At 42.1% G+C, this 14,827-nt stretch overlaps 1 protein-coding gene across 2 annotated transcripts in view; it reads right to left on the bottom strand.

The window, feature by feature from the left end:
* Positions 1–14,827, bottom strand: part of LOC136755257 (alpha-2-macroglobulin) — a 52,422-nt gene that overhangs the window by 26,853 nt on the left and 10,742 nt on the right. Inside the window, exons 8-12 of one of the 2 annotated variants that reach the window (XM_066711731.1) lie at positions 7,711–7,807; positions 7,326–7,431; positions 6,316–6,425; positions 5,737–5,901; positions 4,347–4,568 (exon numbers count right to left, since the gene is read on the bottom strand). In XM_066711731.1, the coding sequence (XP_066567828.1) occupies positions 4,347–4,568; positions 5,737–5,901; positions 6,316–6,425; positions 7,326–7,431; positions 7,711–7,807 (700 nt within the window). The remainder of the gene's footprint in view (positions 1–4,346; positions 4,569–5,736; positions 5,902–6,315; positions 6,426–7,325; positions 7,432–7,710; positions 7,808–14,827) is intronic. The other variant, XM_066711736.1, reaches the window with a different exon arrangement.

Raw genomic sequence — 14,827 nt, 5'->3', positions numbered from 1 at the left:
CTTTTCTGTTTAGATAAAGCAATTAATATAGCATAAGACCTGCATTAAACTCTTACGTTTTCAGTGGCCTCAGAAGAAAAATCTGTCTGAAAATATAAGTATAGTATACCACATGCTTCCACATAATCTACAGCAGCAGTTGTTTGTGCAGAGAACTGTAATAAATTAGTAAGACATGATCTGCCTTGTCTAAACCCATGTTGACTATCTCCAAGAATATGGTTTTCATTAAGATGCTCCTCTATTTTCGGTCTAATAATTTTTTCCAATATTTTACAAGTGCTGCAGGTGAGACTGATTGGTCTGTAATTTCCTGCCTCAGTTTTGTCCCATTTCTTGTGGATTGTTATGACATTTGCTGTCTTCCAGTCAGTTGCCACATCCCCTGTTCTAAGTGTCATTTGGAATATTTGAGTTAGCGGCCTATAAATAATTTCCCTCATTTCTGTGCAATTATACCATCAGGCCCAGGTGATTTGTTTGTTTTTAATTCTGCTAGTCTCTTTAGTACCTCCTCCTCATTTATCCTGATTTTGACAGGACTGATTGTTAACCTGTTATCCTTTTTTTTTGTACAAACCTACTCATTTTGAACATTTGTCACATCTTGTTCATTTTCTAAGATACTTAAATTTGTGCCTCTTGCTGTTGTAGTATTGAAAAAAGCTCTTTGCATTAGTTTTAGCTCCAAAAGCTGTTTCTTTATATTTCCCTCTTTGCTTTCCTGCTCCCTTTCTTAACATCTCTTTAACATCATCTCTATCTTTTCTGTATACACTATACAACATTTTCTTTCTCTTGATATTTTTTGCATATGTCTATCAAACCATTTTGACCAATGTTTTTTGGCCCTCACTTTGCTAAGTTTTGGTACAAATTTATCCTGTAGTAGTATATTCTATACATTCAAGGTTTGCTTTTCTAAAATTGTAGACCATTATTTTAGACTTGGTCCTTGATTTTTGAAAGAATGCCTCACAGTTTGCCATTGGTTCTTTTGAAAACTCTCCCTAGTTAGTTCCCTGACAAAATGAGTTAGAAAGCAATCATTTACCATCTAAACTTCTGTCCCAGAAGGGCTGTCCCAGGCTATGTTTGGGAAATTGAAATCCCCCATTATAAAAGCCACATCCTTGCTACATACATGATTACATTGTACAATGTAACAACATCTTGCTGAATATTACATTACATTATTTGTCATTTAGCAGACGCTCTTATCCAGGGCGACTTACATGTGTACCCATTTATACAGCTGGGCATTTTACTGAAGCAAAGGGTACAACAGTATTGCCCCACCCTTCAAACTCCTAACTCCACAGTGCTGCCTAATATCTGAATTGGGTGGTCTGTAACACACTCCTACCACTAATCCACCAGCTCTTTTATTCAAAAGTTTTACCCACAAAGATTCTGTTTCGTTACTAGAATCTAATTTGAGTTCTTCTGCCTCAATGTCATTTCTGACATATAATGCTACCCCACACCCTCTTCGATTTTGCCTGTCTCTCCTAAACTGTGTGTATCCTTTCAACTTGTATTCATCCCCATCACTTTCTGTAAGCCATGGTTCTGTCACTCCTACAACATCATAGTCACCTGCCAGCACTTTGGCTTCTAGGTCTTACATCTTGTTCCTTATACTCCTGGCATTGAGGTACAAACATTTCAGGACTTTCCTACTAGCAGTTTCCCTTGGTTTTCTTTCCTTAGTGGAACATCTCCCATTGTCAGAGCTCCCTGCACCCCTGGTCCCTAGTTTAAAAGATTCTCAATTACGCTGTACATATGCTCTCCAAATGCATTAACCCCCCTTTTGTTTGGATGTAGACCATCCAGTTTGTACAGGTCCCATCTATCCCAAAAGAAAGACCAATGCCACATAAATCTAAAGCCCTCTTCCCTACACCAGGATTTCAAACACGTGTTGAACTTTCTAATCTCTGCTGGTCTCCCTGGCCATGTACGTGATACCGGAAGTATTTCAGAGAAAACTACTGTGGAGGTTCTGCTCTTTAGTTTTGTTCCTAATTTGTCTTGCAGAACCTCTGTCCTATCTTTTCCTATGTCATTGGTTCCAATGTGGACCATGACCAGTGGATTCCCCCCGGCTTTGGCCAGTAGCCCGTCTAGTAGTTTAGGGAGATCTGCAACCTGAGCACCAGGCAGGCAAGATACCATGCGGGTCTCCTTGTCACTAGAACACACTGTGTGATCTACACCTCTAAGAATTGACTCTCCTACTTTAACTACTTCCCTCTTCTGTGGGGGAGTGGGCACCATGGTGCTCTGGTGCTCAACTGCCCCCCCCATCACCCTCTGAGCTGTCACTGTCCAGCAGTTGGAACCTGTTGGGCATTTCTAGCTCTTGGGATGTCACTCAAGGGGTGCTCGCCTTTTCTGTGGTTACAACCTACTGTAAACCAGCAGTTCTCTACACTTTCCTGCTCAAAGGTCTCAACTCTCTTAGGTTTTGGTATGCACACCATCTCTCTCATGGGCTGATTGACTAGTTCTTCCAGATCACTAATACAGCACAGATCACAAGCTGAGCCTCAAGATCATGGACCTTGATCCCTAGGACTTCAACATGCCGACAACGTTCACAAATGAAATCTTCTCGTATTAGTTAATCCAGGAAGGCAATCATTCTGCAAACCTGACACTACAGTGTCCACATGCTTCAGAATGTTGCAATTTTTTGTATTATTATTTTGTCTATTGGTTTCTGTCCCCTGGTCAATTGCATAACTTTTTTGTCATCGAGAAACAGCGCAGCTCTTTCTCAACAGCAGCTTTTTGTATGTTTTTGTCTACCTGCCCCAATTCACACCTAACTGGCTCCACATGGCACAACTCACTCACAACTCACAGAATACCTGTTATTCCTATACTAAATCACCTTTCCTTCAACCTATTTATTTTCACCAACTCAACAGCTGTACTGAATTGACTTCAATTAAGGCAAAGTTAAAACAAAATCATGAATGCTAGGACTGTCTGAAACTGCGAACAAACAAGATGGCTGCCACTCATCTGTACTGTCCTGTGTCTGTCTATGGCAACTTGTAAATCCTTCTGTTTACTTCTTGGTCTCAACAGCAGCTTTAAGTACCTTTTTGTTTACCTGCCCCCAATCCCACCTAACTGGCACCCCCCTGGCATAACTCACTTAACAGAATACCTGCTAGTCCTAGACTAAATCACCTTTCCTTCAACCTATTTACTTTCACCAACTCAGCATTTTGCAAAAAAATCCAAACAGCAGATGTTTTTTGAAACATTTTTGTTTAAGTTTCAATTATATTGCACTACACTGTAAAGATGGTGGTTAAAGAAACAATAACTCAGAGTGGTCCACAGGCATGCTGACAAATGGGGGATAGCACTCTTTTAGAAGAAAAACAAATATATCAATGTAATCGTATATTTTCAAAATATATTACACTTAGTTATATCCAACAACTATTTAAGTAATGGGCAGTATGCAAATCAAATTTGTAATTTAGATATGAGAGACATCTGAAGTGTAGATTAGTATTGTAACACTTGGGGGGGTTTTCCAAGCAGTAGATCCAACTCATCATTGCGGGTGCAATAACAGATCATTTTATTTATTATTACTGAAGTACACAAATATCACAGGGACTTCATACTTAAAATGAATCTGTAATGTCTTGCTCAGATGACATTCAGTAATGTGTTGCTTGAGGACAAAGCACAGACTGCTGCTTCCTTGATTTCCCTTCGTCCCTAGTCCTGCCCCACCCAGTTAAGTCACGTGAACAACCAATATGGTACATACACAAGCCAATATAGTATGCACGCAAACCAATACAGTACACACACAAACTGATATAGTACACAAATAAGCCATTATAGTATGCACGCAAACTGATATAATACACACGCAAACCAATATAGTATGCATTTATTATAGCCGGTTTGGCCCCCCATAATAAACTCGTCTTTCAAACGATATGTGGTTTGGGGCGTATATTCAGTAGCGTCTCTGCAGAAGAGGAATGCGTAACAATACTGTACAGCATCATTGCGCGCGGGTTCAGTCACAGAGCACCTGGTGAAGCATGAAGCTGCAGCTGAGCTGCAGAGTGCTACTTTTAGAAAGATTGAATTCTGTGGTCAATCTGTAAGTATTATTATTTGGTTCTCTCTCCCTATCCTGATATGATTGTTTTTTCTGACACTTTTTCTCCCTGTGGATTGCTCAGTAATTATAGCTTGAGAATACAATGACTGTATATCTGTGTGTCTTTGAGTGTGTATCTATCAACTCTGCCAAGTATTTGTTTTCTCAGGGTTTATTTTCCACACAAGGAACTCACCAGGACAAACAGATCAAAATATCTCTTGTCAGTCTGTAGGTCCACCTCAAACAAAGCATAGTTGATGTTGATTAATGCTTCCACACCACAGGTCAGGACCTTGTCAGTGCCCTCGATGGAGAGGTAACTGGCTTTTGACATGGAGACCCAGTGGGTATTACCTTCATAATAGGGAGTATTATAGATACCCCATCTTGACGACTTATTCTCCTTGAAGCTGGCCTGCAGAGAGCAGAACAGAGTGATGAGAGTGAAAGGACCCCTTGATATCTTACCCATCCCTTATTTGCTTCATGTTATTACTGTTACAACAGTGTTCATGGTAGTAACTATATCATTTTAAGACTTGACATCTTTGGGTGGATTAACCTAAACTGGGACTATTCTGTTGATTTGTGTCCTTTAGGGTAGAGGAGCACTGAGAGACCTGCTGCTGCTATGAGGATTGGATGGCTCTGTGACACATGACTCGGTGCCTCGTCAGGAGCGACACACCATGAGACATTGTGACTCTGCCAGGTCTACCTTTCTGTATAAGGTCAGTCCTGCCGATTCCTGGCCCTGGAGTGGTTATAGGTCTCTTTCCATCACTGATATATGACAAAATTGGTATGCTGGATGATTTTGTAAATACACTATTTGAATTTGATGAAAAAAACAAGATTAATCGATTACTATATAATTTTGGTCAGTCCTCCACTTCAGGTTGTAATCTGAAATAAAGATAAGGTTGACCTGTATTTTCCTCACACTGTCGTTGCAAGGAAATTGTGACCACCAGCTGATCTTAAGAGTTTGTGAGGATGTGTGTAAAACACATACATAACCTGGTTTCAGTAGCCCTTTTTATAGTTTTTATACAACAAACAAACAAATATCTAGATACACAGAAAGAGGCATTCAACATTTCAAATACTAAACTACTGTGACTGTTTCGTTACAATAACTTAAAACTATCAAATGCATTTGTTTCCAATTAAATATGTGTATCTTTGACTTCCACAAGATGTCTTTATGTACATTTATATACGCATACAACAGTATGGATCGATCCCCTTTTATGGCAAGCCAAATAATAATTTAGAGATGTAATTTAAAGATATCTGATATTTAAAAATCATCTTATTTAGATATATCTAAATGGTTTGCAAATAAATCTAAATGATTTAAAGATATATTTAAATGATTTAGAGATATCTCTAAATATTTGAAGATATCTTGAAATGCATTTTGATCTCTAAATGAAAATTTGGCATGCCATACCCCATTATAAGAACATAAGAAAGTTTACAAATGAGAGGAGGCCATTCGCCCCATCGTGCTCGTTTGGTGTCCATTAATAACTAAGTGATCCAAGGATCCTATCCAGTCTGACTTTAAATGTACTCACCCTGATGAAGATGTACTCTGAGGTCCAGTCTGAAGAGTTGAGAGAGAAGTGCGCGATTCCTTTGCTGTCAGTTGTAGCATTCAACAGATATTTATTGTTCCAATTTATAGTGAAACAGATAGTCTCATTCACTAAGGGCAAAGAATCTGCCCCCACTGCCTTCACCTGGACAAAAATAAGGGTAAAGTGATTGCAAGTGCCAGGTCATTTATTACTGACACTTTCTAACATGTGGTTTTATTTCCCTTCTGCATTTGTATTTTGACTGTTTCCTCGAGTTTGTAATGCCTGGAAGATTGCAGTTCACTGTGTCATGAACAGGAACATTGCTTAAAGCCAGCTTTGAAATGTAGGTTGGAGTAGGTGATTTCAATTAATCTATATTTGATCCTGTATTTCAGTACATTTTGTACTATTTTACCATTTATGTATGTATCACATACTGTACCTTGTTAAAACTATTAGATGTGTGCTGATGGTATTAAACCTACAAAGCCTTGGGATTCTATGATGTGAAAGACACAAGAGAATTTTTTTAAAGAATATTAATTTATTTACCCCAGCAAGAAAATCACTCACCTTGCCTTCAAACACAATTCCCCTCTGATAGAACTTGGGTGTGTCCACAAAACTGACTTTTCCCATTATTCTGGTGTAAGGTAAGGAAGTCGTTTTGCTCATCAATACACCTGGAAATTCATAATAGAGATTGAATTCAAGTACATAAGAATATAAGAACATAAGAAAGTATACAAATGAGAGGAGGCCATTCGACCCATCATTCTCGTTTGGTGTCCATTAATAACTAAGTGTCTAATTACTGTCGTGGGAAGGAAGAACCTGTGTTGATTCTGTCCGTGTGAACTTGCTGGTTACCTTGTAATACAATTGGACACTGCTACATCAATGCAAAGACAAGTGTTGACTTTGTAGAAAATGGATGGAAAATGGTTAACGTTTCAGCTTTAATTACAACATTAGCATAATTAACAGGATAAACCTCCCCCTTTGGGAAATGTATTGCACTAGCGGTGCTGTGTTGTGTGGAGGTTATTTTCTGTTAAAATGGCACAGTGATCAATGTTGTGTTCATCTGGACAGCAAATGTAATGACAGTGCTTGATGGATTTTTGTGGCAAAAAGACCTCTACATCATAGAACACCATAACACATGTATCGCTAAGCTAAGAGTTGAGATTTACTTATATTTGCTGAAGATGTCATAAATAACTTATTTAAAATACATCTAGGATTAACTGGATTGGAAGGTGACCTCTCTCTGTCCTGCCCTCTCTCTTGTTTCCTCTTAAAAACTACACTGAGGTATGGAAAGTCATCTATCACTAGATTTGCAGCTCTTGCTCATCAATGTGTGGTAATAGAGTATAGAGTGGATCTCACAACATTAATCTGTTATGAAGGTGGTGACTGTCTATGCTATTTGTCAGACTTTGGTCAGGTTTCTCAACAATTTAAATTAAGAATTACTGTTCCTAGCAACATGGGCCCTTTTCCTCTGACCCTGATAACATCTGTCTCTGAAATTACCTGGCTAAACATTATATGTATGACTCTTAAAAGTAGGTTACCTGTTTCATCTTCTTGAAAATCGACATTGACTTCAAACTCAGAAATATATGTATCCTTGAAAGATGTGATGTTGAACGTGTGAGAAACACAGCCAGTCTTGTCCACCTAGGAGAGCAACAGCACACACACCAACATTGTCAGCCAGGACCGGTTCCAGAAGAATCTCCCAAGAGAACATTCATAGTGCCAAACAAGGAAACAAACATAAGCAAAAAAGATGCTTCTAGCGGTATAAAAGTACAAAAACGGCTGTGTTGGAATTAATTAGCACCATGGTCAATGACTATCTGCAGTAAGTAAGTGGGCATTACACACAATTAAGAAACTAAGTTCAGCTCTTACAAATTGTTGGATGTTGGTGCTGGGTCATTCTAAGACACTTACTTCCGCTGACAAAGATTTCATACAGCTTTTACTGGACAAATATCCGGTGCATAATTCAAGCTGTGCTCTTCCTGACACCGACTTCCCATACGTGTACCTGCAAGACAATGACACATGAATGTAGTTCCACACATGCCAAACCTGGATGTATAATGGGCCCTACTGTGGGTCTCGAGTGTGAATCCAGAATGTTGCCCATTGGTTCCTGTTGCTGCGAGACCTTAGAGCGACACACAACTGAATCAATGGTTAACTACTGACTATGACATTTGACGTTTGTCATTTGGCTCCACCTGGCCACATCACTATTTGCCAGACAAGAGCTTCTGCAGGAACATGGAGTGGGAGGCTTAGAACTATTTACAGTATTGACTGCAACAGTTCCCTTTTGAATACAAGTCCATTTGAACAAAGCCGTCAGCCAGAAACACTTAGGATCATAAACTTTAACTTCAATCCACACAGCATTGTCAAATACAAACCCTGTATAGGATGTTGTGAATTACTGAGTTTTTTGGCAGATCATTTTAATTTGTGTTTGCTCAGTGGCAACATTTTGGTGAAAATTAATAAATGTCTGCAGATGTTTGAAATGCGGTGTAAGTGATATATTGAAGCGTGCCAGGGGGTACCCCCCATCTAGTGCTATATGCCGTATTATAGGATTATGAACTGGTTGATGTATAGGAAACAGAGGGTGTCGATTAGAGGAGTTGCTTCTAACTGGAGTGAGGTTGTTAGTGGAGTTCCACAGGGATCAGTATTAGGGCCTTTGCTTTTTCTAATCTATATTAATGATCTGGACTCTGGGATAGTTAGCAAACTTGGCAAATTTGCAGATGATAGTAAAATAGGTGGCTCAGCAGATACAAACTCGGCAGCACAGGTTATTCAAAGGGACTTAGATAATATTCAGTTGTGGGCCGACACCTGGCAGATGAAATTAAATGTGGACAAGTGCAAGGTAATACATGCAGGTAACAAAAATGTCCACTATAATTACACTATGGGAGGAACAGAACTAGATGAAGTATCGCATGAGAAAGACCTAGGAGTCTATGTGGACTCCTCACTTTCTCCATCCAAGCAATGTGGGGAAGCAATAAAAAAGGCAAACAAAATGTTAGGGTATATTGTCAAAAGTGTAGAATTTAAAACAAGGGAAGTAATGTTAAGACTGTACAATGCGGTAGTTAGAGCTCATCTGGAATACTGTGTGCAGTTCTGGGCACCACACTTCAAGAAGGATATCGCTGCTCTTGAACTGAACCTTTTCACCCTGGAACAGAGGAGACTACGTGGGGACTTGATCCAAGTCTTCAAAATCATGAAAGGCATCGACCATATCAAACCAGAGGAGCTTTTCCAGATCAGCAGGGACACACGCACCCAGGGACACAAATGGAAATTGGGCTTCAAGGCATTCAAAAGAGAAAGCAGGAGACACTTCTTCACACAAAGAGTCATCACAATCTGGAACAAACTCCCCAGCAATGTGGTAGAAGCTGAAAGTTTGGGAACATTTAAAAAAAAGACTGAATAGGATCCTTGGATCACTCAGTTATTAATGGACACCAAACAAGCACGATGGGTCGAATGGCCTCCTGTTGTTTGTAAACTTTCTTATGTTCTTATATTCTAAACCATACGTGAATAATCCTGTTGGGGACTAGTTTCTCTTGCATATTGGTGTAGCAGTATGCCGTAAGCAACAGGAGCGCTAGGGCACCTTACGTGTAATTGTGGGATGAATTTGCTTTATTGGTTGTTGTGGGTGAACACGTGGGGATTGGTGAGTAGGGAGGTTGGACTTGCATGGTAGTCACACAATGCTTGGGGTTTATAAGGGCAGGTACAGGGGTTCTGGTTTAGAGAGTTGGCACCCCCTTGTGAGGACCTACACCATACATTATCGGCAGGTTTAGAGGTCAGGAGGTCAGTGAATTTAATAAACCCATTTTGCAAAGAAGTGAGTGGTGGGTTGCTTCTTTTCACCGCTACATTACAATATTGTAGCAATCTGGGACTGTTTGTGGAGGGACTGTAGTGTGTTTTGTGATTGTCAGTTCTGTGTCTAGGGGTAGGGCAGTTTGTTGTTGGATTTGTGTTATTAAGGGGATTTATTGTTGTTGTTTCTGAAATTGAGGGTAAACCCAGAGTGGAAACAGGGGGTGCCATGATTGGGGGAGCCGGTCACGGGGTGCAAGGAAATCTATAGGGGTGCCCTAGTTCCAGCCGGGGAGAAGCAGTAGTGAGACTGTAGAGGGACAGTACTGCAAGTGCTCCGCTAAAAGGGCAGTCTGTTCAGAAATGGTCATTGCACTAAAGCAGAATCGCCTCTCCTATGATTTGTTGTTTTTGTCAGTGCTGAAATACCATTAGCAATAAGCCTGAAATAGTACAATATCTTTCTGCAAAACAGAACTTGCTTTTTTTAAATATAAAAAACAATGAATAAACAGAGGATTGGTCAGTCAAAGCTACTAGTCAGGTCATTTTTGTGCTAATTTGCACACATTTAAATACACTTCATCCACTTTCAGAGTTTGATTGCTGTCATGGCTGTTTGATATCAATACAAATACAATAAACATTGTAGACTTGGGTCCAGGGGAACATCAATCCCTGGTTGATACTTTTTCAGTGTTCTAAACTTGAATGCAGTTACAGCTGGAAATGTAGAACAATATTTAATTAAATGTTATATTGTGTATACACATCTATATATAGTGTGTGTGTTTTATGAATATACAAGGGCTTAATTCGAGCCAGAATTTGCAGATATGTACTGTTACATAGCCGGAGACATTGGAATGTTTGACGAGTAACTGTCAATATTTTTTATATAACACGATCATTAACTGAAACTGAAACAGCTGTGTCAGAGGAATAAAACTGGCTAAGGAACAGCCAAACTAACAAGGTGAGGTTGCTGAAGTCAGTTTACTGTCAAAAGTCATACACCATGGCAAGACTGAGCACAGCAACAAGACACAAGGTAGTTATACTGCATCAGCAAGGTCTCTCCCAGGCAGAAAATTCAAGGCAGACATGGGTTTCCAGATCTTTTGAAGAAACGGGCAACGTTGAGGACCGTAGATGGAACCAAACTTCTCAATCGGGGGTGGTCTCTCTCCTACTCCGGAGTGGACCTCTGTGAGGGGCCCCAGGCAGGTGTGGGGATACTCACAAGTCCCAGGCTGGGTGACACACAGTTGGAGTTTGTCCCTGTAGACGAGAGGGTCGCCTCGATGAGGCTTTGTGTCTCAGAGAGGAAAACTTTGACTGTTGTCTGTGCGTATGCATCGAACAGCAGTTCAGAGTATTCGGCCTTCTTGAAGAAGGTGGGTATGGTGCTCGATAGGGTGCAACCTACTGACTCTGTAGTCTCTGTTGTACAGGCCCGTCTGAAGTTTGCCAATCTGAATGATTCAGAGGAGAACTGGGTGAAAGTGTTGTGCTCAGATGAGACCAAAATCAAGCTCTTTGGCATCAACTTAACTCGCTGTGTTTGGAGGAGGAGGAATGACCCCAAGAACACCATCCCCACCATCAAACATGGAGTTGGAAACATTATGCTTTGGGGGTGTTTTTCTGCTAAGGAGACAGGACAACTGCACCGCATCAAAGGGACGATGGACGAGGCCATGTACCGTCAAATCTTGGGTGAGAACCTCCTTCCCTCAGCCAGGGCATTGAAAATGGGTCATGGATGGGTATTCCAGCATGACAATGACCCAAAACACACAGCCAAGGCAACAAAGGAGTGGCTCAAGAAGAAGCACATTAAGGTCCTGGAGTGGCTTAGCCAGTCTCCAGACCTTAATCCCATAGAAAATCTGAGGAGGGAGCTGAAGGTTCGAGTTGCCAAACGTCAGCCTCGAAACCTTAATGACTTGGAGAGGATCTGCAAAGAGGAGTGGAGCAAAATCCCTCCTGAGATGTGTGCAAACCTGGTGGCCAACTAGAAGAAATGTCTGACCTCTGTGATTGCCAACAAGGTTTTGCCTAAGTACTAAGACGAAGGGGTCAAATACTTATTTTCCTCATTAACATGCAAATCAATTTATAACTTTTTTGAAATGCGTTTTTTTCTGGATTTTCTTGTTGTTATTCTGTCTCTCACTGTTAAAATACACTTTTCTTTGTCAGTGGGCAAACGTACAAAATCAGCAGGGGATCAAATACTTTTTTCCCTCACTGTATCATCAGACCTAAGGCCATATGTTTTGGACACTTGGGTGAAGAGAGGGGCAGAGCTGTCAAATGATCACCACTTGGTGGCGAGTTGGATCCGACGGACGGGACACTGGCTGGATAGACATGGGAGACACAAACGAGCAGTGAGGGTCTGCTAGGAACGTCTGGCTGATGATAACGTGAGGAAAGATTTGAGTGAGGTCAAGGACATTGAGTCTGAATGGACCTTGTTCAAGACCTCGATTGTGGAGGCGGCCTCAACAAACTGTGACATGAAGGTGGTTGGTGCCTGTCAAGGTGGCAACCATGGGACCCACAGGTGGACACCAGTGGTGAGGGAAGCTGTCAAGTCGAAGAAGGAGGCCTTCCGAGCGATGCTCGCATATACGTCTCCGGAGTCGATTGAGAGGTACCGGCTGGCCAAGAGAGCTGCAGCAGTAGAGGTCACCAAAGCGAAAACCTGGGTATGGGAGGAGTTTGGAGAGGCCATGGAGAATGACTATCAGATGGCTTCAAAGTTGTTCTGGCAAGCAGGACGGCACCCAAGCTGTTCTCAGCAAGGGTGGGGAAACACTGTCCACTACTGGGGAGATTGTTGAGAGGTGGAAGGAAAACTTTGAATTAACTCCTCAACCCAATGGACACGCCCTCCTTGCAGGAGGCAGTGCTGGATAGCTCCAGTGAGATTGGGTCTATCACTGTAGCTGAGGTTGCTGTGGCGGTCGAGGGCCTCCACGGCGGTAAAGCTGCAGGGGTAGACGAGATTCGTCCAGAGATGTTGAAAGAGCAGGACAGTTTTGGGGTGGCGTGGCTAACGTACCTCTTCAATGTTGTGTGGAAGGCAGGTACAGTTTCTTTGGATTGGCAAACTGGGGTGGTGGTCCCCATCTTTAAGAAAGGGGACCAGAGGGTGTGTTCCAACTATAGAGGGATCACATTCCTCAGCCTCCCTGGTAAACCCTATGCCAGAGTGCTGGAGAGGAGACTTCATCCTATAGTTGAACCTTGGATTCAGCAGGAACAATGTGGATTCCGTCTGGGCCGTGGAGCAACGGACCTGCTCTTTGTTCTTTCACAGATATTTAAGGGGGCATGGGAGTATGCTAATCCAGTCTACATGTGTTTTGTAGACTTGGAGAAGGCATATGACCGTGTTCCCTGGGATGTCTTGTGGGAGGTGTTGTGGGAGTATGGGGCCGCGTATGCGTTCCACCTGGTCCTTTTATTCCCAAAGCGAGAGCTGCATCCGTATTCTCGGCGTTAAGTCGAAAACGTTCATGGTGGGTGCTGGACTCACTCACCCACTGTTTGTGATTTTCATGGACAGGATATCAAGGCACAGCCAAGGTAGAGAGAGTATCCAGTTTGGGGGCTTGGAGGTGGCATCGCTGCTGTTTGCAGATGATGTTGTGCTTCTTGCCCAATCTGACTGTGATCTCCTACATGCACTCAAGCGGTTTGCTGCCAAGTGTGAAGCGGTTGGGATGAGAATCAGCAACTCCAAGTCTGTGGCTATGGTTCTCTCTCAGAAAAGAGTGGATTGCCCACTCCAGGGTAGGGTGGAGCAGCTGTCCTTTGTGGAGTTTAAGTACCTCTGGGTTTTGTTCACAAGTGATGGAAAGGGGGAGCGTGATATTGAGAGGCGGATCGCTGCAGTGTCTGTAGTATTGTGGGCGCTGTATCGGTCCGTGGTGGTGAAGCGGGAGCTGAATCCTTGGACAAGGCTCATGGTTTACCTCCCCATTCTCACCTATGGTCATGAACGTTGGGTAATGACTGAAAGGACAAGATCACGTGCACAAGCAACGGAAAAGAGGTTTCTCCGCAGGGTTGCTGGACTCACCCTTTGGGATAGGGTGAGGAGCTCAGTAATCCGGAGTAGAGTCGCTACTTCTCCAGATCCAGAGGAGCCAGTTGAGGTGGTTCGGGCATCTGGTAAGGATGCCCCCCTGGAGGCTGCCTGTACAACTCTACCAGGCACGCCCCACTGGGCGGAGACCCCGAGGCCGACCCAGAGCATGCTGGAGGGATTATATCTACCAGTTGGGAATCCTCCAGGAGGAGCTGAAATCTTTCACTGGGGAATGGGAAGTCTGGTCTGCCCTGCTTAGTATGCTGTCACCGCGACCCTCATCAGGACAAGCGGTGTAGAAAATGGATGGATGGATAGATGGATAATGGTCTCCTCAATGCTGAGAAGTACAGGCAGATTCATATCCATCATGCGATACTTTCAGGGAGGCATCTGATTGGCCCCAAATTTATTCTGCAGCATGACAATGACCCCAAACATACAGTGACAGTCATTAAGAACTATCTTCAGCATAAAGAAAAACAAGGAGTCCTGGAAGTGATGGTATGGCCCCCACAGAGCCCTGATCTCAACATCATCAAGTCTGTCTGGGATTACATGAAGAAAGAGAAGCAACTGAGGCTGCCTAAATCCACAGAAGAACTGTAGTTAGTTCTCCAAGATTTTTGGTGCAACCTACCTGATGACTTCCTTCAAAAACTGTGTGCAAGTGTATCTAGAAGAATTGATGCTGTTCAAGAGTGGTCACACCAAATATTGGTTTAATGTAGATTTTTCTTCTGTTCACTCACTGTTGCATTTTGTTAATTGATAAATATAATCTATGATCATATCTATTTTTGAAAGCATTCTTACTTGACAGCATTTTTTCACACCTGCCTAAACATTTGCACAGTACTGTATATATATATTAAAATTAAAATTACTGCCTTTTCTTCAACAACTTGCTTTGAACCCCAAGAACAAGCAGGTACTATAGACTGCTGCAGTACAGGCCTGGCAGAGCATCACAAGGGATGAAACCCAGCATCTGGTGATGTCTATGGGTTCCAGACTTCAGGCAGTCATTGGATTTGCAACAAATTATTGAAACTTACAATTTAA

This window comes from Amia ocellicauda, chromosome 1 (genome assembly GCF_036373705.1).
Source record: "Amia ocellicauda isolate fAmiCal2 chromosome 1, fAmiCal2.hap1, whole genome shotgun sequence".
In the NCBI taxonomy this organism is placed as follows: domain Eukaryota; kingdom Metazoa; phylum Chordata; class Actinopteri; order Amiiformes; family Amiidae; genus Amia; species Amia ocellicauda.
The sequence above is the reverse complement of the archived record's forward strand: the minus strand, read 5'-3'. Positions and strand labels throughout refer to the sequence as shown.